General features: G+C 37.2%; 3 protein-coding genes, 1 non-coding gene and 4 pseudogenes across 6 annotated transcripts; 5 read left to right on the top strand and 3 right to left on the bottom strand.

The window, feature by feature from the left end:
* Nucleotides 1-1126: 1126 nt before the first annotated feature.
* LOC103341058 (fasciclin-like arabinogalactan protein 9) lies at nucleotides 1127-2079 on the top strand. The gene has a single exon (XM_008244539.2). It carries the CDS (start codon nucleotides 1177-1179, stop codon nucleotides 1924-1926), a length of 750 nt encoding a protein of 249 aa, XP_008242761.2. The 5' UTR covers nucleotides 1127-1176; the 3' UTR covers nucleotides 1927-2079.
* A 1249-nt stretch (nucleotides 2080-3328) lies between these two features.
* On the top strand, nucleotides 3329-3410 carry TRNAS-AGA (transfer RNA serine (anticodon AGA)). The gene has a single exon. It is a non-coding gene; the product is annotated as a tRNA-Ser (tRNA).
* Nucleotides 3411-4404: 994 nt separating this feature from the next.
* Nucleotides 4405-8926, top strand: LOC103341149 (protein NRT1/ PTR FAMILY 6.2-like; annotated as a pseudogene). The gene is made up of 5 exons (XR_016122495.1): nucleotides 4405-5149; nucleotides 5552-5769; nucleotides 5995-6545; nucleotides 6729-7078; nucleotides 8381-8926. The product of XR_016122495.1 is annotated as a protein NRT1/ PTR FAMILY 6.2-like (transcript).
* A 933-nt stretch (nucleotides 8927-9859) lies between these two features.
* On the top strand, nucleotides 9860-10234 carry LOC103341151 (protein NRT1/ PTR FAMILY 6.2 pseudogene; annotated as a pseudogene).
* Nucleotides 10235-11359: 1125 nt separating this feature from the next.
* Nucleotides 11360-12990, bottom strand: LOC103341059 (putative sugar phosphate/phosphate translocator At4g32390 pseudogene; annotated as a pseudogene). Its single transcript, XR_016122903.1, has one exon. The product of XR_016122903.1 is annotated as a putative sugar phosphate/phosphate translocator At4g32390 pseudogene (transcript).
* Nucleotides 12991-16194: 3204 nt separating this feature from the next.
* Nucleotides 16195-19214, top strand: LOC103341060 (beta-glucuronosyltransferase GlcAT14B-like). The gene is made up of 4 exons (XM_008244541.3): nucleotides 16195-17041; nucleotides 17597-17672; nucleotides 17802-17917; nucleotides 18418-19214. Exons 1-4 carry the CDS (start codon nucleotides 16492-16494, stop codon nucleotides 18933-18935), a joined length of 1260 nt encoding a protein of 419 aa, XP_008242763.2. The 5' UTR covers nucleotides 16195-16491; the 3' UTR covers nucleotides 18936-19214.
* A 372-nt stretch (nucleotides 19215-19586) lies between these two features.
* LOC103341152 (pentatricopeptide repeat-containing protein At5g66520 pseudogene) lies at nucleotides 19587-21386 on the bottom strand (annotated as a pseudogene).
* Nucleotides 21387-21591: 205 nt separating this feature from the next.
* LOC103341063 (2-alkenal reductase (NADP(+)-dependent)-like) lies at nucleotides 21592-23295 on the bottom strand. Its single transcript, XM_008244543.2, has 5 exons — nucleotides 23062-23295; nucleotides 22763-22940; nucleotides 22262-22428; nucleotides 22074-22156; nucleotides 21592-21970 (listed from the first exon to the last, which is right to left on the bottom strand). Exons 1-5 carry the CDS (start codon nucleotides 23293-23295, stop codon nucleotides 21592-21594), a joined length of 1041 nt encoding a protein of 346 aa, XP_008242765.2.
* Nucleotides 23296-25278: the final 1983 nt, after the last annotated feature.

Here is a 25278-nt window from a genome sequence, read left to right as displayed (position 1 = left end):
CATGCAAGTTCTTCCCCGTTGGTAGGCTGGACTGTAGTTGTATAGTGTTGAAACCAAACTATATAGAGCTGTTAAACGGGAATCCCACATGCCATGTTATATGCCAGCCAAGCTGCCCGAACTGATCACTGATCTGGATATATGCTTATACCTTCTGTCTGTCTCTGCTTTTTGATTAATCAATAAAAGAATATGCAGACAAACGTAATACTACTACTTGATGGGTTGAGCCGAGTTTAATTTTGTCTTAGTCCTACTTGGACTACTAATTCTAAAGGGTTTAACTTTTTTTTCTTCTTTCAGGATCTGTTGTTTGAATAAAGAATATCACAAATATGAGATAACTAATTTCATCATATATATATATATATATATATATATATAAATAGCTTCCATTGAGGGATCCCTCAAATTAGTTTATTTGAGGAACATCCTTGTAAAGCTCACTTTGCATTGTATTTCACTAATTCAAACCGTCTATGTTTTAGATAATCATTCAAAAATTATCTCTACCTTGAATCCGATATTGTTTGACCACTCAATTGTGTTTTTGAAATTTTAGTACTTTCTTGAAGCAGTGTTCATTGATTTTGTAAGATACAATTGGATATTAAACAGTTTCTGATTTGTCTAATTTTTTGCAAGGATGATCTATGAATGTAGACTTAAAAAATAGATTGTTTTGATCATTGAAAAAAAAAAATTATAGAGTACCCTAAAGGGTGTCCCTCAAATTATATATATATAATTTCATTGTATCATTTACAAATGCACCTCAACTTACACAAGGTGAACGAATGTATAGGATTTTAATATATAGATAGGTCAAACATACTACTACTACTCATGGATGGCTAGACATCCAAATCAGACTAGCAAATATTTGTCAGCTGAGCTGTTTATTCAATAGATATATGCTAATTTATTTGGTCTATATATTTTCAACTAAAAAAAGGAAAAAAATTATATGAAGAAGCGTTGTCACGTTTGTGCCCAAATATAATTTCTTCTTTTATGTGTTGTCATGATTTATTTTAGTCCACAATTAGAGCCAAGCCAGCTCATTCCAACATAGGCTCTCTCTCTCTCTCACCGACCCCATACCTTTACGCCTTATCCCATAAAATCCCCCATCATCCCACTACACTACACTACACCACTCCATCCAAAAACACCATGGCAGCTCTCATTCTCCCAACTCTCACTGCAGCCTTCTCCTTCCTCCTCCTCTTCACCCCCCACACCCAAGCCCAAACCGCACCCGCCCCGGGTCCCGCGGGCCCACTCAACTTCACCGGCATCCTCGATAAGAACGGCCAATACACCACCTTCATCCGCCTCCTAATCCAAACCCAAGTAGCATCCCAAATTACAAACCAACTCAACAGCTCCACCGAGGGCCTAACCGTCTTTGCCCCGACAGACAATGCTTTCACCAGCCTCAAAGCCGGCACACTCAACAATCTAAGAACCCAACAACAAGTAGCCGTTGTGCTCTACCATGTGCTGCCCAAATATTACACTCTAACCAGTCTTTTAACGGTGTCAAACCCCGTTAGAACTCAGGCCACGGGCCAAGACGGCGGCGCGTACGGGCTGAACTTCACAGGGTCGGGAAACCAAGTTAATGTGTCTAGTGGGGTGGTGGAGACTCAGATCAACAATGCACTTAGACAACAGTTTCCATTGGCCGTTTACCAAGTGGACAAAGTACTGTTGCCTAATGACTTGTTTGGCGCCAAGGCACCTGCATCGGCTCCTCCTCCAGCTAAGACCCACTCATCATCAGGAAGCTCAAACGAAACGGCAACAAAAGCTGCGTCGTCACCTGATAATTCTGATGCTGGTTCGATTAAGAGCAATGCGGGTTTCATGGGATTGGTGTTTGGGATGATGGGTTTGCTTTTCATAGGGATTTTCTCGTAATTAAGCATCCAATATATAATATCCCAGCTAGGGCTGTGGGATATGGACCTACGCACAAACATTCGTGTTCTTAATTTGTATTCCTCCCTATTTCTCTATGTTTTTGGTACTTTTGTTTTAAATTTTTGAATCAAATTGTTTGATTGATTGTTATTCCCAATAAATCCTAATACTGTTGGGTTTTAACGCAATTTGGGACCTCTCTTAGCTCTGTAAAGGACCAAACGTGATCCTGTCTCCTGGGTAGTTGGTTGCCTTTCCATTTGCAGCAACTTGAATTATATTTCTAGTTCTATATTCAATTTGGCTCAGGCCTTCTCACACTTGCAAGTTGCATGTGAGCATCGGTATATTCTCTCTCTTTATCTTTATTTTTATTTGGCTTATTATCACAAGATGTTCCTAAGGTTTACGAAACTATCAGATTGCATCCTTAATGTTTTTTTTTGTGATTCGTGATTCTCAAGGTTAGTATGCATTATCACAAATGGTCTCTGCCGTTAGGTTCCGTCAAAAATTCCGTTAGTTTGCTGACGTGGCATATATGTATATCACAAAATATCCTTGAAGTTCACACACCTATCACAAATGGTCTTTATGAAATTTTTTAATTTTTTAAATTTAAAATTCATAAATTTTTTGTTTTCTTTTTTAAATTTTATGAATTATAATTATTTTAAAAAATATATTAAATTTTAAATACATGTGACACTATATTATTGTAGATGTGGGCTCCATATATATGTCACATCAACAAACTAATTAAGTTTTTAAAAAATAATTTAAAAATCATAAAATTTAAAAATGAAAAAAACTAAAGGTTTAGGGTTCATAAACGGTCCTCAAGATTAAAATCCTTCTAAAAATGGTTTTTTAATTTATAAATAATTTTTAAAAGAAAACCAAAATTTTATGAATTTTAGATTTTTTTTAAAAAAATTTTGTAGGGACCATTTGTGATAAGTGTGTAAACCTAAGGAATATTTTGTGATATATATGTATGCCACATCAGCAAACTAACAGAGTTTTTGACAGAACCTAACGGCATGGACCATTTGTAATTGCACATACCAACCTTGAGGACCATAAATGACACAAAAAAACATTAAGGATGCAATCTGATAGTTTCGTAAACCTTAGAGACGTTTTGTGATAATAAGCCTTTTTATTTTTATTAAAACAAAAGAGTACAAACTTGGTATTGGTAACATCCAATAATATGAGAAATTAAAAATCTACATTGATTGATGAAATTGCGTCCCTAATTTCACAGCGGCATTGATTGATGGACAATGATATAATTCAATAACTTTGATGGGTCCAAATTGTAAGGACACTCACTTTGGGCATTAAAACTTAATAGAGGAATATATATGCAAAGTTGTAGAACAATTAGCACCAAGTGGTCGTGCCGGAGTGGTTATCGGGCATGACTAGAAATCATGTGGGCTTTGCCCGCGCAGGTTCGAATCCTGCCGACCACGTTTTTTTATGTTTCTTTTAGAATTTGGAAGAGGAGAGAGATTGTGACTTGCATTTTGCTCTTTTTTGCTTCCCCTTCTTCACTCATTTATGCAGGCTAGCGTTTGTTTTGCATGCCATGCCGCAGAGACAGAGTTAAACAGAAATGAGTCATCATATGAACAAGATACATCAATTAATATTCAGAAAACAGGGCATTGTTTTTTGCTGTCATGTTCATCTTACCAGTTAGCAGTACATTATATAGATAATGAGTCACTATATGACTTCTAATCACCATTAAACAAGATATTTGAGTCATCACCATATCACCCTTTTTCTAATTTAATCACCTAAAAGTGACATTATTTTGCTATCATGCATGACTTTGGGATGGCATGCATTTAATTAATGCAAATCAGATTTGACAACATATCTGGGCACCACAGTTATGTTGAATGATCTTTTTGATGGCATTGCATTGCAGCAAACTGATAATATTAAAAATTGTCAAAATAAGAATCTCTATCAAGGTACCATTAGGAAGAGAATAATACTTGGAAAAAAAGGGGATCTATTACAAGGGTCAAAAGCTAGTTAGTTCATTAGTGGAGTGGAGGAGCTGTGGAAGGGTAGTGGGTGAGGTGTGGGGACTGGGCCTGTGAACCACAAGAGGGTTTGTCTGGTTATGGGTTTCTCATATCTGAAATACCTCATGTGATGCTACCCTAATGGCCGGTGGGTATACTTGATCAAATTCACAAACTCAGTGCTGTCTGTTGATGGTGCCTGGTGGTGCTGCTGTGTGTGAACATGCATTGTATATAATATTTGTCAAACTGAGACATCTTTTAAAAACTCTTCATACACAATTTGATAACCTTTTAATTTTCATGTCAGAAAAGAAGAAGAAAAAATCATCATTATATATTGTAATCAATCAAATGCCTAACAGAGACAATACAATAAACAATATATACATGGAGAGGAGGATTTGGTTGTGGGGCAGCAAAAGCACTTAGAATTACAAAGGCCTCGGTAGGTGCATATTTTGCTGTGGTTCACAATCGTCTTCACAACCAAAACATATCCGTCACTTATCAGAGATCATGAGACGCAAAACGCCACGGGTGTGCCAAAGTTCCAGATTCCAAATTTTTCTCTTATATACTTTCTCAATCACCATCCCACCTTTATATTTATTTTTACAATAATTTCCAGTTTATATATCTAAATAAAACACAATTTTAATGAGCCCTAGAATCTTCCACCCATCAAATGGGATAAGCTTAATCTCTTCTCTACCTTTATCAGAACATGCATCAATCTCGGACTTGCAGTGGGGAGGTCACTTCAATTTGTGTGTAACATTGGTTTAGGTTAGGCTCTCTGCCTGCCTATAAAAGGGGTGGCTCCCAAGACTTGGACAAATCCAATTTGTGAGTAGAACACCTTCAGTTCAGTTTCCCAGCTTTCTTTATCAGCGTTGGTATTTTCGTGGTCATTTCCCTGTTGAAACTTTAGAAAATGGTTGGTATTCAGTTTCGTTTCTGAGATGTATACTTGATATCCTGGTTGCTAATGCAAGTTGAAATATTTCTTCTTCCGCTCTTATATAAACACATGCAAATTGAAGACATTAATGTCTGTTTTCCTCAGGACGGGAAAATGAGTTGGACTGTTGCCGATGCTGTGGACTACAAAGGGTTCCCTGCTGACAAGTCCAGAACTGGCGGTTGGGTGGCGGCCGCGCTTATATTAGGTATACGCTCTTGCTTTCGTGATTGAAGAATTTATTCACAATCATTATAGCTTGTTAACTTCGAAGTTAATTCCTTATGAAACAGTCAGTGATCATATTTGATCAGAAGTGGTGTTGGTAGTTTGATCAGTTAATTAGTACAGCTTAACTGTGATCGAGTTCGAGTAGGAGGTTCATGCAAAGGTGATGGCTGGGGGTGAGAGATGGGTTTTAGGGGTTGTACGTAACATGTTTAATCAATGAGGGAAACATTCTATTTCTGGACAAAATAATATTCCATAATCAGCACATTCGGCAGCACAAATGCATGAAAACAATTCTCTTGCCAATTACTCAAATAACCCTTTTGCTTATTTCAACTATATGGCAACCTAATTAAAAAATTTCATTATTTTTGTATAGGAATTGAAATATGCGAAAGGCTTTCAACCATGGGAATCGGAGTTAATCTGGCGACATACCTAGTTGGAACAATGCATTTGCCAAGTTCAACTTCAGCCAATATTGTCACAGATTTTGTAGGAACATCCTTTCTCCTGTGTTTGCTTGGAGGCTTCCTGGCCGATTCCTTTCTTGCCAGATACAACACTATTGCAATCTTTGCTTCAATACAAACACTGGTTTGTTTTTTAGACTATGTCCATTTTATTATTGGTGTATGCACATGCATCTTTTCTTTTTCTTTTTTTTTTTTGAATGAAAAGGTTTTTTAATCCACCATGATCATGGTATACTATATATGTTTCTCTTAAGTTTCTTGGTGATATGTTCTAACCATTGCCTTCTTCTTGTGCTCCATAATAATTAACTGTGATCTAATCTTAAATCAAATAATTCTGATGCAGGGCATAGTTGCATTAGCAATATCAGTAAAACTGCCACAGCTACGGCCGCCTCTTTGTCACGCTACTGCTGCCAACATCAACTGCGAGCAAGCCAACGGGTTCCAAATGGGAATTTTTTACCTGGCTTTATACACAATTGGACTAGGGGTTGGTGGGTTGAAATCAAGTGTTTCAGGATTTGGAACTGACTAATTTTACGAGAAAGATGACAAAGAGAAAGCCCAGATGGCCTATTTCTTCAATAGGTTTTTCCTCTTCATTAGCACAGGAACTTTGGTCGCAGTCACAATCCTTGTCTACATACAAGATGAGGTGGATCGGAGCTTGGCCTATGGAGTATGTTCCATTTCAATGTTTATGGCCATCTTACTATTTTTGGCTGGGACTAGAAGATACAGATACAAGAAAAGCTAGGGAAGTCCCATAGTTCAAATTTTGCATGTTATTGTGGCTGCTATAAGGAAGAGAAAGATGACCAGTCCAGTTGATACAAACTCATTGTATGAGAATTCTCCTGAGGCTTCAAGAATTTATCACACTGATCAGTTCCGGTAAGTTCAGTATTTATTTTATGGGAAATGATGAAGTGGGGTTATTGGTTACTGAGCAGGCTTGCTCTGCAAGATTACATGGACTATTCTTTATTCTTTATTCTTTGTTCTTTTCTTTTTGCCACAAATCTTCGATTGCCTGATATTTTGCATTTCATGTTATGTGGTTCAATTTTTGGATAGTTTCTTGGACAAGGCTGCTATTCTGGCACAAGGAGATTTTGAGGAGAGAAATGCTGCAGGTTCCCTTTCCCCAAACCCTTGGAAGCTACGGTCAGTTACAAGGGTGGAGGAGGTGAAAATGATGGCAAGACTAGTTCCAATATGGGCCACAACCATCATGTTTTGGACTGCCCATACACAGATGATCACCTTCTCTGTAGAACAAGCATCCACCATGCAGAGGTCAATCGGAAAATTTCAAATCCCAGCCGGCTCTCTTACAGTCTTCTTTGTGCTAGCCATAATGATCACTCTGGCTTTCTATGACCGTCTCATCATGCCTCTTTGGATGAAATGGAATGGCCAACCAGGTACATGATTATTTCTGAAAATACCTGTAGGATGTCTATATATGCCTAGAGAAGGTTAAACAGGCTAATTCGAATTTTTTGCAATAAATAATAATTAACTTTTGAAGCAAGATTGATATGGCCTATCAATCCTGTAACGTGCAGAGCTTAAATTAAAAGAACACACAGAAAATTATTTTACGTGGTAAAACCCCACCTCTGGGGAAAATCCACGGGACTTCTCAGTCCAACACAAATCCACTATAGAACGATGATTACAAGAAGTACTCACACACTTATCTTAGACACACTCTAGATAATGTTTACCGACTTCTTCATAACTCAACTTCTGTCACAGGATGATCTTCTATACTCCTTCTGTTGAACGCAATACTGGCCACGATTGCTTCAAGCTCACCGGAGAAAAACCGCCACCACGGTCTTGGTGCCCTCAACCGTATGAGTCACCGACATGCATATGAATGCAATATGAATGATTAAAGTGTTTGATAAATCACCAAGTAAACATTGAACACTTGATGATTTATCTCAAATATCCGCACAATAGCTTTTCTTAGAATTCTATATGCTCAAAACAAATATCTCAAAAGCTGTCGCCAAGAAGGAGATGCACCCTTGGCTTTATACAACTGTGTTGTTGTATTACAAGAGATGATTCAAAAAGCTAATATATCACCAACGTGCCAAATCAGATTTGATTGAAATAAAGTCCTATTCTATTTCGTCATCTTTTGTACTATAAAGGATGATTATCCAATCATCAATTGATATCCAACAAAACAGTGTATATCAATATGTAAACAACGAAGCCAAATAGGATATTCATTCAAACATCCTTTCCAAGTCCAAGATGATGAAAACTTAATAATTTTAACTTAAACCAAAATAGAGTCTAACTAGGAAAGTAATCTCAAGAGATAAAATCTAATCCTATTAAAAATAAGATCAAGATAAAAATACTTTAAGTGAAAAATAACTCCAATTAAGAATCCTATAATGAATGCATGATTATGTCATGATTTACCTGAAGTCAAGTTTCTCATATCGGTCAAGTCATGCCTCGGATGTATGGGGTTGAATGAGTTGTGCCAAAACATCCAGTAAACAAGTCTAGGAAATGACAATACAAATTTCGTACTAACAATTTCTACTAAGAAAAAAATACTAATGGCAATCTTAGTTTTATGATAATATGATGATTTTCTTACCCTTGATTGTTACTTTACATAACAATCTTGAATGCAAGTACATACAAGAATAAATTACACTGCAGTTCTTGAAAACATTTTCTCTTTGCGATAGGTTTCACCAATCTACAGAGGATGGCAATTGGCCTTGTCCTATCAACAATTTGGAATGGCAGTGGCAGCATTATCCGAGAGGAAGAGGTTGTCAGTTGTTAGAGCAGTGGGAGGCACCACTAAAACTCTGCCTATCAGTGTGTTCTTATTGATCCCACAATTCTTCCTGGTGGGTTCTGGTGAAGCTTTCATATACACCGGCCAGCTCGATTTCTTCATAACCAAGTCACCCAAAGGAATGAAAACTATGAGCACAGGCCTCTTCCTCAGCACTTTATCCCTTGGTTTATTTGTTAGTAGATTCTTGGTTTCGATTGTGAAGGCGGTGACAGGAAGCAAAGATGAGCAAGGATGGCTTACAGACAATATAAATTATGGGAGGCTTGATTGTTTCTATGGATTTTTGACCGTTCTAAGCGTAATCAATTTTGTAGTTTATCTTGTTTGTGCAAGGTGGTACAAGACACACGAACAGCATCCACCTGCTTTGCAGATGACTTCTACTACTGCTAAAGCTAATGGTTCCTCTGCTGAGGATAGGTGCTAGCTATTCTGTGGTGTTCATTAATTTATGTTTGCTTTGAGAATCTTAATAGAAATGAGGGTGTGATTATTTCGAGTGTGTCGTGTACTACAAGTGTAAATGTATATATACATGCATCAAAATGACATGAAAGCCACTGCTACAACCCCACATAAAAATAACATGTGGCAATTTTAATAACGCAGTGATGAAAGTTTCAACTTGAATTAGCATAATAATCTCATATTAACTGCCTATATTAGGAACATGATAAAAGTACCGGTGAAAATAAAAATATAGGTATTCGTAGATGAATATATATTACACAGTTCAGATATGAACGAATTTGGACAAATATGTTGTCCACGTTTAGTCCTTGTAAATCTCTTCCTCTTATATCTTTATCTAGTCTCTTTGTACTGATCAACACTTGTAACCAGTAGAAAGAGATTAGATAGAGATATAACTCTATCAAGATAAGAGGAAGAGATTTACAAGGAATAAACATGAGATAATTACATCAGATAAGCTTAAGTGTTTGGCTTGGATTGGGTTTGTCCTTCAAATTTGTCTTCCTCTCTCTCACTCTCTTTCCAAAAGTAGGATGAAGTTGTACATGAGATGGAATCAATCAAGCAATTGCAACTGTTGTTTTTAATATGTACAAGTAGTTTTCTTATGTTTTGGCCTGTTCTGTACAAGTAGTTAAAGCAGGTAAAGACTACGTGTTGTTACTAAGCTGTTTGTTGTTTAAAGCCTTTGTTCAATTTATATAAACTACTTGTACATATTAAGTAAATACATACTGATGAGGCTATGAAATGATTACTAATTTGAACAAGTAAATACTCCACAACAAACTGATTACTAATTTTGGCAAAGTTAAGTGTGTAAAAGACTCAGTATGCATTTATCCATCTCTATCTGCATGCAATAGGTTTCACCCATCTATAGAGAATGGCAATTGGGCTTGTGCTATCAACTATTGGGATGGGAGCAGCAGCAATATGTGAGAGGAAGAGGTTAGCAGTTGCTAAAGCCAATGGTGGATCAAATCCTCTGCATATTAGTGTTTTCTTCTTCCTCCCACAGTTCATTCTGGTGGGTTCTGCTAATGCTTTCGTATACACTGGCCAGCTTGATTTCTTCATAACCGAATCGCCTAAAGGAATGAAAACTATGAGCACAGGCCTCTTCGTTAGCGCATTGTCCTTTGGTTTCTTCTTTAGCAGTCTCTTGGTATCGATTGTGAATAAGGTGACAGGAGGCAAAGATGGATGGCTTGCGAGCAGTATAAACAATGAGAGGCTTGACACCTACTTCTGCTGCTAATGATTATCCTGCTGAAGATAAGTGCTAGTTGCTAATTATAGTTGAGCAGACATCAGTGCAAGTGGCTTTTTTTTGTTCCCACAATGCACCACATTTTTTTTATAGCAAAAGATACTTCAAAGAAAGCTGTATTTCATCATACATGCCTATTTCCTAATGTTGGAGCTGGTTCTTCATAAGACAGGTTTGAAAATTGGCCGTGCAAAGAGCTTCCTCTGGTTTGCCTGTCGTTAAGTTTGAATGGCCATTGAGAAAGTGATTTCATCCCTTTCTTTGTCATTGATCACAAAGGAATTGATGTTCTGTTTTATATTTCTGTCCAATCTGTAATTTGCTCCTGTCACAGTATAATTTTCCTTTGACATTTTCATGAGCGCCATCATTCTCATCTAATTCCTCTGTGATTTGGGGGAGGAGAAGCAAATCCCTCGCCAACATTTAACAGTCGTCTTTCTTTCAAAGCTCAAATGCAGCGTGGCATCAAAAGGACACAAACTGTCAATTTTTTTAGCAGTAACTTAGGAAAAGGAGGGTGTTTCTCAAAAAGACCAAACTTGCCAAAAGACTGAGTCCTGACTAAAAGACTCCCAATACAAAAATTCAAAGTAAATGGCCTTATGCATCAGTTCTCAATCCAAAGTAGTTCAAAGAATAGCGTGTAACTGACGGTAATGCATCAGTTAAATTCTTCATCTAAACCGTCTCAAAGCATCAAAACTGTTTGCCAGATCAGATAGCTCTCGCTTAAAGAAAATGATTAGTTTAGACTTTACACAAAAGTTCCAGATCACTATTTTACATTTTTTTTTTTTGGGATCCAACAAGCAGTATGTAGCATTTAATGTCCTGGAAGAAAACCAGCACCTGATAGCAACAACATGAGAAGAAACCCTAAATCCATTTTGATGAATTTAGTAAAACCATCTGTTATCAAGTGCCTGAATTTATATAAGATCAACCAAATGGAAGATGCAAGAAATGCTGGAACAACAGCTATAAAATTGGTGTTAACTCAACCCAAATTTACTTGACTTCTTTCCAGCTCAAAACATAGTAAAAATAATCATATAGTGACATTATGTATAGAAAAAGAACAACGACGACATGTAAATATTAGAAGCAAAGTACAAGAAGGAACCGAGTCGATATAGATAAAGGGTACATAATACAGTAAGAAAAAGCATATGAATAAATATGCTCAATGACTTCAAGCTCTCTTTGTAAACTAATTATGAGTCTCAAAACATTTATAATTTCCTACTCTCAAAGATAAATTGCCACAATGCACGGTAAGGATGACCACTGCTAAATTGAACTATTAGATATAAAACCAAAAATGACTAAGAACAAAGAGTGAGTAACACATAATCATCTAACACCACATAACCAGAACAATAGATGCTCAAGTCTAAACAATCAACAACCCAATTGATACATAGGGCTTCCCGTTGCTCTTTCTCGATTTTCTTCAATGTAATTCTCTATTTCCTTATTTATCGGATATTTCCTTTTTATCAGATACAATGTTGAAGTTACCCATTAGCAAATCAATCCTGGGTTTCATTCTTCTTTCCAGTCCCTTCTCCATCTCTCTCCTCCAATAACCTCCCGGCCTCCAAATTATCCTGCTGAGACTTCCTCTGCGCCTCTAGGGCCTTAAGTGCCTGCAATTTGGCATGATTGTAATAGGCAACCCCGAGGAAAGCGATCAGATATCCGATCAAATTCACGGGTGTCACCGTATCCTTAATCACGGACCACGAAAACGCAATCAAAAGCCAATCTTTGACAACCCCAGCAACATTCATAGTCAAAGCAGAAGTCTTTCCCACCAACAGAAACACGGCAAGATTCAGAGCAAACGCACACACCGAATTCGTCCCGAAAATGACGAAATCGAAATGAAAACTGGAGGTCTCCCTCAACACTGGCAACTCAACAATAACCCAGGGTACGCACAAGAACACAAAGCAACATGGCGCAACATAGTAAAGTGAAGTAATGGGGTTCAAACTAATACCCTTAGCATTAAGCAGAATCTGAATAAGAACCAGCCTCGTGGCCTCAAAAGCCACAGCTAAAAGCTGCAACGCCACTCCCCAACTATTGAATTTGGCTTCTCCATAAGCGGCGATGGCGACACCAACAGAGATCGAAACCATGTTGAGCATAGTGTCACTTTTGAAAGGATCCTTCTTGAACACAACCCCAATTGAATAAACCGCAACGGGCATCAGGGCTTTGAGCATTTGGATGAAGGAGACGGAGAGGAATATGTAGGCGGAGTTTGAGAACCAGAGCGAGAGGGCGTACAGGGCTCCGATGGGCACGACAGACTTGAGGTAGAGGTCACGTGACATGGAGACAGGCTCGACGAGCTTGAAGACGCGGACGAGGAGGTAAGCCAGGGATGAGCAGAAGCCCATATGGATCATGGTGAGCGAAATTGGGAAGGGCCAATTGTACATCTTGTGATCGAGGATGTACTTGTTGTAAACAATCACGGTAAAGCTGAGGAAGATCCATATGGCAACGTAGGTGTAGGAGAGGAGCACCTTCTTCACCACCCCTTCTGAAAGTCCCATTTTTCACAGAGAAATTTGGGACTTGATTGGATCTGAAATCCTAACCCTAAGACTCCCACTGACCCTGGGATTTAAATAAGGGGTTTTGGTTTGGAAGGAGGAGGAGACCTTCTCAAATCCCAATATCTCCTCCACTGTGGAACGGAAAAGAGAGGAGGAGTTAGAATTTGGGCTTTGATAGGATATGGGCTTTGTGACTAGAGTTTGATTCTAACTTCACTTCCATTTTCATTTTTTTTTTAACTGGAGTTTTGATTATGTGATTTCAACTTCCAAATTTAGGTTTTTTTTGGTTGGTCCAAATACTCGCATTTTTTTTTGCTTCCACTTCTTATTCGTCTTTATATTTATTTCTATTTTCAGGTAGTAATCAAATCTAAATATAATCAACACCTACCAAAATAAGCCCCAAATATTATTTAAATATCGTCTTGTCGGTATTAAGGATATAATTCCAAAATATCGGTATTAACGATATTATTTTAATCTATATTTTACTATGCGTCGACTTGGGTTAGTAGTTTTGAAGTAATCAATGTGTCTATAGACTTTAGAAAATGTGTTTCTTCAATATCCCCAATTGTAAATATTAAATTTTTAATAAAATTTTAAAATTTTATATAAAAGATATTGAGAAAGATGGTTTAAAAAAAATAAATAAGAAAAAGGGGAGAATTAAATACAAGACTTCGGATACATTTATAAATAATTAATTTTAATTACTTGAATTACAAGTTTATGATGGAAAGATGAAAAAGGAAAAGAAAAAACGATGCACATGTTAAGAGGTTAATTAGTCAAGTTAGAACTTTACGTATATGTTTCATTGAGTAATTGGGAGACCAAATTAAAGATCTTTATTTCTATTTTCAGGTAGTAATCAAATCTAAATATAATGTAACGTATTTCAACATTATCAAACAAAAATAAGTAATGTATTTCAACACCTATCAAAATAAACCCCAAATATTATTTAAATATCGTCTTGTCTGTATTAAGGATATAATTCCAAAATATCGGTATTAATGATATTATTTTAATATATATTTTACTATGTGTTGACTTGGGTTAGTAGTTTTGAAGTAATCAATGTGTCTATAGACTTTAGAAAATGTGTTGTTCTTCAATATCCCCAATTGTAAATATTAAATTTAAAATAAAAATTTAAAAATTTACATAAAAGATATTGAGAAAGAGGATTATTATTTTTATATATGAAAAAGAGGAAAATTAAACACAAGACTTCGGATGCATTTATAAATAAATAATTTTAATTACTTGAATTACAAGTTTATGATGGAAAGATGAAAAAAGAAAAAACGAGTCACATGTTAAGAGGCTAATTAGTCAAGTTAGAACTTTACGTATATGTTTCATTGAGTAATTGGGAGACCAAATTAAAGATCTTTATTTCTATTTTCAGGTAGTAATCAAATCTAAATATAATGTAACGTATTTCAACATTATCAAACAAAAATAAGTAATGTATTTTAACACCTATCAAAATAAACCCCAAATATTATTTAAATATCGTCTTGTCTGTATTAAGGATATAATTCCAAAATATCGGTATTAATGATATTATTTTAATATATATTTTACTATGTGTCGACTTGGGTTAGTAGTTTTGAAGTAATCAATGTGTCTATAGACTTTAGAAAATGTGTTGTTCTTCAATATCCCCAATTGTAAATATTAAAATTTAAAATAAAAATTTAAAAATTTACATAAAAGATATTGAGAAAGAGGATTATTATTTTTATATATGAAAAAGAGGAAAATTAAACACAAGACTTCGGATGCATTTATAAATAAATAATTTTAATTACTTGAATTACAAGTTTATGATGGAAAGATGAAAAAAGAAAAAACGAGTCACATGTTAAGAGGCTAATTAGTCAAGTTAGAACTTTACGTATATGTTTCATTGAGTAATTGGGAGACCAAATTAAAGATCTTTATTAATATCAGAGAGATGAACCAAGCAGGGTTGGTTTATACTAGTTGTGTTAGATTGTTGACTGAGACTTTTTTGGGTTGAAACTTGAAACTTAGAAATTGAACAAAGAAAAGACTGAATTGCCACGCAATCAAGGGCGAAGACCCAGGAAGGTGAGTCGGTGACACTGCTCTTGCTTGCTTTGAAGGGTTCTTTTCTCACGCTGTTGTCACCTGACTTGAAGGTGCATGCTGCCATTGACTTCACCAGCAGAAAAGTTAACATCCATTCACCCCCTACGTCAACTTTTGGATTCGTTGCCATTTGTTTGTTTGGTCTGATTCAATTGACATCCAATGGGCCTTGGGGTTTTGTGAGTTGAGGTGTGCCAAACTGCAGCTGGCTCAAAAGTTTATCCAGATTCTTGATTCTTAAGAAAGAAAATCAGCCCAATATTTCTTAGGGAGTTTCACTAAAACACTCAAAATGAGGGTTGAAATTATAAAAAAACCAAGCACTATTTAAACATATAAACACACCCAAAACCCATCATTACACACACTCAAAACTCATTTATAAACACACCCAAAAAGTTGACTTTGGAGTTAATTTTGGGTGTGTTTCTATGTTTAAATATTGCTTGTGTTTTTTTTATAAATACATGTCTAGGATTGGGTTTATTTATAAATTTGTATATTTCTTAATGGCCCAAGATTGCAAGGCTCCTTCTATAGTGAAGAACTTGTATATTATGGGAATATCATTGTTTTGCTATTTCGACTAACTACGTCCTGTCATCATTGTAAATAACATAACATGGTCGGAATATCTCCTAATATAGAAGTTTTTCTCCCCCCAAATAACCTATTGTTTTTTTTGTGGCAACCACTCTCCAATCCAATTACAACGCCTGTGGCATTTCACATCAAAACAAACAAAAACCAAATGTTGAAAAATTACACAAGACACGTTTATACAGGCAGGTTAATACAACCAAATTTGTTTAAAAGCAGAAGGGGGAATTCTAAAAAGGCTAATTGCGAATCATGTGGAGTGAAACAAAGTGTCATGACTGTTCAATTTCAATACTTTTTCTGGGCACAAGGAGTGCAGTGAGCGTCTTTAACCTTTAACGCATAGGGCCCAGAGAATTATTTTTTCCAGCTAATTAGCTCTATCTCTCTGGCCAATGGCCATTGATTGACAACCGCGTGTTTGATTCTTCTTCAATAGATATATGAGTCACGCCACAAACCTCACTGCTAAAAGGTCACTCTCCAACCCCAAAAAAAAAAAGGGAAAGCACACACACTGTGCGCACAGTCCCTCTCAACAGTAACTTCTCTCTCTCAACGGTACGCAATCGCATTCCCAGAAGAATCTCATGCTTTACTGTTTAGCAACTAAATAAATCACCTTCTCGTATAAATCATAATCTCATTTACCCACTAAACCACAGAAAAAGAAAAGTAAAAAAAGAAGAGAATGTATACCAAATAGGTTCATTCATTCCGTGAACCCCACCAACCAGATTGTGCAACCAACACCATCTCTCAGCACAGATCCCCCAGGAGCACTTCCCCATATCCTGCGCCGCCCAACCCAGAAAAAAAAAAACCCGAACTTGATAAATTTATCGTTTTGTTTAGAAGCAGAAGAAAAGCTTTTTTTTGTTGTTTTTTTTCCTTGCTAGCTAGCCTAGCTTTGGTTCTTGTTCTTCTGTTTTTGTCGGCATGGAGACCAACAAGCCACAGAAGAAAAAGAAGTGGTTTTTACCATTGGTGCTTTCTTTGTTGTTATCTACTCTGCTCATATTTATCACTGTTTTCACTTCCTCTAGATCATCTTCTTCAAGATTGTACAAGACCCGTGTGAAGAATGAGCTCCCGCATTTTGTGGAGTCCAAGTTAAAGGTTTCAGCTACCTCCAAAGACCCAGTACCAAGACTGGCTTACTTGATCTCTGGCTCAATGGGCGACGGCGAGAGCTTGAAGAGGACCTTGAAGGCTCTGTACCATCCCAGGAATCAATATGCAGTGCATTTGGACCTCGAGGCTTCGGCTGAGGAGAGGATGGACTTGGCCACGTTTGTCAAGAATGAGCCGCTGTTTACCAAATTGGGTAATGTTAGAGCGGTTGTGAGGGCCAATTTGGTAACTTACAGAGGCCCTACTATGGTTACCAATACACTTCACGCTGCGGCAATTTTGTTGAAGGAAGGTGGAGATTGGGATTGGTTTATCAATTTGAGTGCTTCCGATTATCCTTTAGTGACCCAAGATGGTAAATTTACGGCCTTTTAATAGCAAAATGTGATTTTGGTCTTTCTGATTCATTGACTGAGTCTCTGCTTTGGGAAATTTTTTTTAATTAGCTTGGAATTGGTTCTTTGAAGGACCTGTCTAACGTGTAGAATGGGTAATTTATGAATTTTTTTTTCTTTTATTCTTTTTCTTTAATGTGGTTAGGAACTGGATTTTGCTTATTATGGGTTTGCATTGACTGTTTTGACCAAGTTGTCTCACATTTATGCATCGGATTTTGTGATTTTGTTCTGCATTTATGCATTGGATTTCTTGGTTTCCCAAGCTTATTTTTTTGGTAAGTACAATATAACTACTTTTGCTCATTGCTAGCTGTACTGGCATTCAGATATTGCTCTTGTTTTATAATACAGAGAAGATAAGGGAAGTGGGGCTTTACTCTTGCAGTTTTATCTGTGATCTCTGGCATTGGTGCAATTTGTTAGTTTCTATGCTGATTTCATTTGATTGCCCATTTCTGGCCCTGTCATATCCTAACGCCTTAGTTTATATGTCTGTCTTTCCTGTACCACAGATCTGCTTCATGTCTTGTCATCCATTCCAAGAAATCTTAATTTTATTGAGCATACCAGTGACATTGGCTGGAAGGAGTATGTGGCTCATCTTTCCTCCTTTTCTAGTAATTTTTTGTTTTTATTAAGTTCACAAGTAGGACACACTAAATCTGTAAAGTTATATATAACTGCTCCTTAAGGGTTTGAATTCCATGAACCCCACAGGAATCAGAGGGCAAAACCCGTTATAATTGATCCAGGGCTGTATAGCCTGCAAAAATCAGATGTATTCTGGGTTTCAGAGAAAAGGAGTGTGCCAACTGCATATAAGTTGTATACAGGTGAAAATGTCTGCTTCCAGTGCTCTCATTTTGATTGATCTGTCTACCTGTTGTTTCCTTCACCTACTTTATGATTATTGATCTTTCACAGGATAGAATGCCAAAATCTCTTTCAAATTTGTGAATAACTAGATAAACCTAATGTTTTAACAAACGATGGTTTAAGGCCAATGCCCAAGAAAGTTTTATGATATTGCTATTATTGAAACAATTATCTGCATATAAGAGAAGTTTAAATTATTTCTAGCACACATCTGGTTGGCGTGTTATATCTCTAAATTGTTTCAAATTAGAAACAATTTCTGTAACATAAGTTACATGACGGCGTAGTTTCTTTTTCCTTTTGCCTTTGTGCTATGCACACAATACCTTAATTTTCTTGTCATCTGTCATTGACTCATTACTATAGGAAGAATTTGAATTGATTTATTCAACTTTAAAAGTCCCTCTGTGCATTTAACTATTACCTGATTCTGGATTCTGCTCAATAATTTCCTCAGGTTCTGCTTGGATGATGCTCTCCCGCCCTTTTATAGAGTATATTTTATGGGGTTGGGACAATCTCCCAAGGATAGTGCTTATGTATTATGCCAACTTTCTTTCTTCACCAGAAGGGTATTTCCACACTGTCATCTGCAATGCCGAGGAGTTTCGGAACACTACTGTGAACCATGATCTCCACTTCATATCATGGGACACCCCGCCAAAACAACATCCGCATTTCCTCATCAGTGATGACTTCCGGCGGATGGTAGACAGCAATGCTCCCTTCGCCAGGAAGTTTGGCAGGAATGAGTCAGTTCTTGACAAGATCGACTCTGAGCTTTTAGGCTGCAATGCCGATGGATTTGTACCAGGTGGATGGTTCAGTACTCAAGGAAATGCAAATGTAACTGTTCCAGATTACAATTTAAAAAACATCACCACTCTTAGGCCGGGTCCAGGTGCTGAAAGGCTAAAACGTCTCATCACTGGTTTGATATCTGCAGAGGATTTTCACGCAAAGCAATGCACCTGACTCCTGAGAGTCCAGATAAACTACTATGCTAATTTTAGAAGTTATACCAAGTAAGCAATGCCGTTTATTGATCTTAGTTTATATTAATAATGGCCAATAAGGCATATAGTAGGCTATAGGAACTTAGTGGGGAAGAGAAGTTACTAGCTACCATCATATATATGTGCATTACCATATCTGGTAATATTCAATACCATATTCTTCTAGTTCAAAAGCTGAAGGTGTAATTTAATGTATTATTTAATTTACATAATGATAAGTGATGTTGAATCATGCTTATATGCCGAGTTTCTGCAGGTTATCATAAAGAGAAAATAATATAAACATAAAAATTAAAAATGTAGATTCAAACAGTTTATATAGTCTTTCAACAGCACATACGCAGCTGCAGTTAGCATTCAAGCCAGGGGAGAAGATGACTAGCTAGCCCTGCTCATTGCCATAGTTTATTGATATAATTATAAAGAAATGTTTTTTTTTGCTCTTTTAAGAGAAAAATATTCCAACAATTACAGCCTTACAGGTTGTCTGTTATATACTTACTACAAATTAACCGGTAAATATACAAGACTAATTTGTTATAGACTTGCTGTAAATAAATCGAAAGAATCATTCATCTTTCTGTTGCATTATTCGACGACTTAAGCAATATTTTGAGGTAAAAAAATGGCATGTTGGCATTAAAATATGAAAAAACAAAAAGTACATTGAGAGGTTGTTAGTCAACCCCCCAAATTCACCATTTTACAAAGAGAGTCGAGCATATTAACTATTTCTTCTGCTTGTGGATGACAAATATCACCAATAAGGAATTCTTCAGCCACTCCATTTAACTCTATCACACTGGAACCAGGTTTCTTCTTCATTCCCGCTTCCGAGATCATATTTCTGACTCTGTTTGCCTCCAATTCCATGCCAGCAGCCTTGTACATATTATATGAAAGAACATGAATGCCACAGTCAGCTACTCCCATCTCAGCGAGCTTTTTCCAAATTCTGTCCCCAACTTCAACATTCCCATGAACTCTGCATGCAGCCAGTAATGCTCCCCACACATTGACATCCCCTCGTCGTAGTCCTCCCATCTTGACCTCTGTAAACTTCTCAGCTTCCTCCACCAAGCCTGCCCTTGCCAAAAGGTCAACAACACATCCGTAGTGCTCAAGCCCAGGTTTAACCCCGTAAAGGTTACCCATTTGATCAAACAACTCAAGGCCCTTGTCAACCATTTTTGCATGCGTACAAGCCGTGAGAACAGCAACAAATGTGGTCTCTGTGGGTTGAACGCCACCATATTCAACCATTTTATTAAAGAGTTCAAGTGATTTCCTTGCATCACCATTCATTGCAACCCCAGCAATCATAGCATTCCACGCTCTAGCATCCTTATTAGAAATGCCCTCAAAAACCCACAAAGCTGCTTCCACATATCCGCATTTTGAGTACATATCAACCAGTGCAGTGGCCAATATCTTATTTGATTCAAGATTGTACCTTTTAGCATATGAGTGGACCCACAAGCCTTGCGTGACCGCACCAAGATGAGCAGAGGCAGTGAGAACACTAACAAGAACTGACTCATTAGGCTTTGTGCCTACTTCTTGCATTTGCCTAAATAAATAAAGCACCTCTCTGAAGTGGTTCACCCGAGAATACGCAGCCATCATTGCACTCCACGATATAGCATTCCTCTCAGGCATTTCATCAAACAAAGCTCTTGCATTTTCAACGTCCCCCGCCTTTCCATACCCGTCAATCATTGCCGTCCACACCACCACATCCCTCTTTGGACTTTTATCGAACAACAACTTTGCAGTTTCCATGTCGTGGATAACAGAGTAAAACTCGATCAGCGAGCTAAGAACAAAAGGGTCATCCCGGTACCCAAATTTAACAACATGGGCATGAACTAAGCGACCACTTAGCTTAGAATTCGGGATGAGAATTGTACACGCTTTGATCAATGGCGGAAAAGTATAGTTATTAGGAACAAACCCACGATTCAGCATGTCTAAATAACACAAAATGGCGGGAATTGGCGTATGCGATAGAAGAACATATCCTCTGATCATGGTGTTGTACATGAAGGTGTTGCGGTGATGATGATGCTTGAAGATTGAGCAAGCGTAGCAAAACAAGGAAGCATCTTTCGAGGTTGTGGAGGCCGAGAGGAGCGGTGCAATTGCGTAGGGGTTTTCTGGTAGACGACATGTGAGGAGGTGGGCGTAGATTTGCTTGAGTTGGTTTAGGGTTTTGCATTTTTGTGAGAGGGAAACAAGGTCGTTGCTTTTAACGGTTTTCTGAATCATCTGAATGGGCGGGGTTTCTGCCCCAAGAGGAGGAATGAGATAGCTTGATCAAAATTATTAAAGCCGTCTGATTTAACGACTTTATAAAGTCAAAGCACTTATCAGTTGCAGCCAAGTCAACCCAAACGGACCTTTCCTGGACCTAACCTAGCCTTGTCTGCTAAGTTGGTTATGGTTTTTTATATAACATCAAATTGAAGCCAAATGTGACTCAAAAAATATGGACCTTTGGTGGATTTGTGAAACTACTGCAGATAAAATTAGTGCTGGTAGAAGCAAACGATTATGATTAGAGCAAATGCTCATTTTCCAATTTATGAATCAAAGCAAAATGAGATTTCTTTCGTTCACTCATCTGGAATCTTAACAATTTTCTTTCCCGTGTTATGGCCACGGAAAAGTCCAATGAAAGCTGATGGAACACTCTCCAGACCATGTGAGATGTCTTCAATGGCATGCAATTTTCCAGTACGAAGATGATCTGTGGTGGTGGAAAGAAAATCCGAATAGACAATCATTTGATCAGCTGCTAAAAACCCCTGGATCTTGATTCTCTTGTATATAACATCTAGCATATCTGGTGCAGCTCTCTTTCCAGCATCTGTATACTCAGAGATTACGCCACAAACGGCAACTCTACCAAAAGTGTTCATGTTAGAAACTGCTGCTTCTAGCATCTCAGCCCCCACATTGTCGAAGTATATGTCAATCCCATTAGGGAAGTACCTGTAGATCAAAACATTAGAACACACAGCTGAATCAATTTATTTTAGGCATATATTATTTAGCTTCAAAGCCACCAGCCTTGAGTATATAAGGGAGGATTTACTTTTTGAGGGTTGGCTTTAAATCAGACTCTTCCTTGTAGTTGAATGCGTCATCAAATCCGAGCTTTTCCTTGAGCAGTGCTACCTATAGCAAGTTGAACTTAAGAACTCAACCTTTATAATGATACAACATTCAGACCAATTTTCATTCACACAATAGTATAATGACTGAAAAGTTTTGTAAGGTCACCTTTTCATTGGTTCCTGCACAGCCAACAACGTAGCAACCAAACAGTTTTGCATACTGTCCGACCAAATTCCCAACCGATCCAGAAGCTGCAGACACGAAAACTTTCTCCCCCTTCTTGGGCTGGCATACTTCAAAAAATCCACCATATGCTGTAAGTCCACTGAAACCTGCAAGAGCAAATAAGCAAATTAATGCATTGTTATGAAAAACAAATCCTCTGCATAGCACTCCACTGCCATAGTTGAGAGATTGGCAGAAACTTAAGGTTTCTCAGCTGCCACTGATCAGACACAAAGATGACTAACTGTTCTAATTTCTCATCTAACAATTTACTAATGGCCAAATTAATGTACATATCATCCCTACCGTTCTGCGCATTTGCTGTTGAAGTTGTTTGGCTCAAGATTCAAAACCATATCCATTATACAAGAATTGCAAAACAACAATGCAAAATTGAAGATGAAGATGCAGATGTTAAGTGGTAAATTGGTAATTAATTACCTAGAATTCCAACTTGGTAAGACAGTGGAAATCCCAAAGGATCCAATTTCCTAAACATGCTTCCTTCTTTTAGTACACTATACTCTCCCCAAGTGATGAGCCCCACAACCAAGTCATCCTTCTCAAATTCAGGATTCCCAGAAGCCACAACTTTTGCCACACCATAAGCATCAATAGTCTGTCATCATAAAACAAATGAAAAGATATTTATAATAAAAAAAACAGCCGTTTCAGATTCTGTAACAAACAAAACTCTCAACTCAGAAACATATGCTTCAATGAATTGTATGACAGCTTACTTCTCCTGGAGTGATGGCAGCTGCAAAGCCTATAGCTTTCTGTGAAGAGCTGAAACTTTTCATGCGGTTTAGCTGGTAGGGGTCAATTGACACATACAGATTCTTCACAATAATATCAGTGGAACCGGGGTCAACTGATATATCAAGGGCTAAAGTCCTGAGCTCAAAGTCTGACTCCTTGGGTTCACCGTCTATATGGGTCTTTATTGTTATGTACCTATTGGCTACCTCCATCTTCACTTGCCTTGCCTCGTTGTGAAAAGCTCAGTGGATAACATGTATATATACACTACAGAGATTGCAGTAGCAAGGATAATCTCACTGGATGTTTCTAACAGGCTCATTAGAAAAATTAAAAAGCCGGACAGTTTGTTGTTCATGCTGATATAATCACCATTTGACCTTCTCAGACCAAAATTAAAAAGACAGAGCTTCAATAAAGAATTGGATGTAACAAAGACAGAGCATTGAACAGAACGACGAGTAATTTTTTTTCCTGTACCTGGTAGCATTTTCAATGCAGAAAATGAATTAGAAAGGAAAATTATTAAAGAAAAACCATTGGTTGATTATTTATCCTATGCACGTACGTACTGGTCCATGCGGAGCTAGTGACTCACCAAAATTAGTCTAGCTTGTCTGCATTTAAAAATTAAAAGATGGAATAACATGCTCATAAAAATCCACAAGAATGGTTGATTCTTTGATGAGAACAGGCCAAACCAACGTACAAGTTAAAATCTTGAAAGAGAGAGACTTGGCCAGCCGATTAAAACACAAAGAAGATGCCTTCGGTCGAGCTTTGTTGCCCCAATTTTTATTATTATTTTTTTTTCACCAAACCTGAAACCCACCATCTAACGGACGTCGTTAGTTCAAATTAACTTGTCTAAAAAAGAAATAGTATAGCCGATCGGCTATACTGTGTTTTTTTCCAATTTTTTTCAAGGAGTTTCACTAAAACACCCAAAATAGGGGCTGAAATTATAAAAAAACCCAACACTCAAAACACTTTATAAACACACCCAAAACTCATCATTACACACACTCAAAACCCATTTATAAATACACCCAAAAAATATTCAATTGTTGATTTTGAGTGTGTTTCTATGTTTAAATAGTGTTTGAGTTTTTTTTATAAATACATGTCTAGAATTGGGTTTATTTATAAATTTGTATTTTTTTAAAGAAATAGTATAGCCGATTGCCATTTCTCAGTTTTTTCAGTTATTTTAAAAGAAATAGTATAGCGGGTGACTATCCTCGGTTTTTTTCAATTTTTTTTAAAAAGAAAAAGTATAGCCAGACGGCTATATGCGGTTTTTATTTTTCAAAAAGAAGAATCGTATAGCCGCCCGGCTGTCCTGTGTTTATTATTTTTTTAAAAGAAACAGTCTAGCCGATCGGCTATACTCGTGGTTTCCAATCTATTTAAAAAGAAATAGTGTAGCCGATCGGCTATACCTGGAATACTCGGGTTTCCCAGTTTTTAACAAAAGAAATAGTATAGCCGCGCGGCTATACTCGGGTTTTCCAATTTTTTTAAAAGAAATAGTATAGCCGGTCGGCTATACCTGGGCGTGCCAACTTTTTTAAAAAGAAATCATTTAGCCGCGCGGCTATACTCGGGTTTCCAATTTTTTTTAAAAAATAGAATACTAAGAAATAGTATCGCCGCTCGGCTAGACTCGGATTTTTCCTAATTTTTTTAAAAAAGAAATCATATAGCCGCGCGGCTATACCTGGAATACTCGGAAAAGTTGCACTGGGGTTTTTATATTTTTTAAATGCAAACACCGAATTCGTCCTGAAAATGACGAAAACGAAATGAAAACTGGAGGTCCGCCTCAACACTGGCAACTCAACAATAACCCAGGGTACGCACAAGAACACAAAGCAACATCGCGCAACATGGTCAAACTAATACCCTTAGCATTAAGCAGAATCTGAATAAGAACCAACCTCATGGCCTCAAAAGCCACAGCTAAAAGCTGCAACGCCACTCCCCAAGTATTGAATTTGGCTTCTCCATAAGTGGCGATGGTGACACCAACAGAGATCGAAACCATGTTGAGCCTAGTGTCACTTTTGAAAGGGTCCTTCTTGAACACAACGCCAATTGAATAAACCACAACGAGCAACAGGGCTTTGAGCATTTGGATGAAGGAGACGGAGAGGAAAATGTAGGCGGTTTTTAGAATTTTTTTGAAAAAAGAA

Source organism: Prunus mume, linkage group LG8, assembly GCF_029339155.1.
Source record: "Prunus mume cultivar Tortuosa linkage group LG8, ASM2933915v1, whole genome shotgun sequence".
In the NCBI taxonomy this organism is placed as follows: Eukaryota; Viridiplantae; Streptophyta; class Magnoliopsida; order Rosales; family Rosaceae; genus Prunus; species Prunus mume.
The sequence above is the reverse complement of the archived record's forward strand: the minus strand, read 5'-3'. Positions and strand labels throughout refer to the sequence as shown.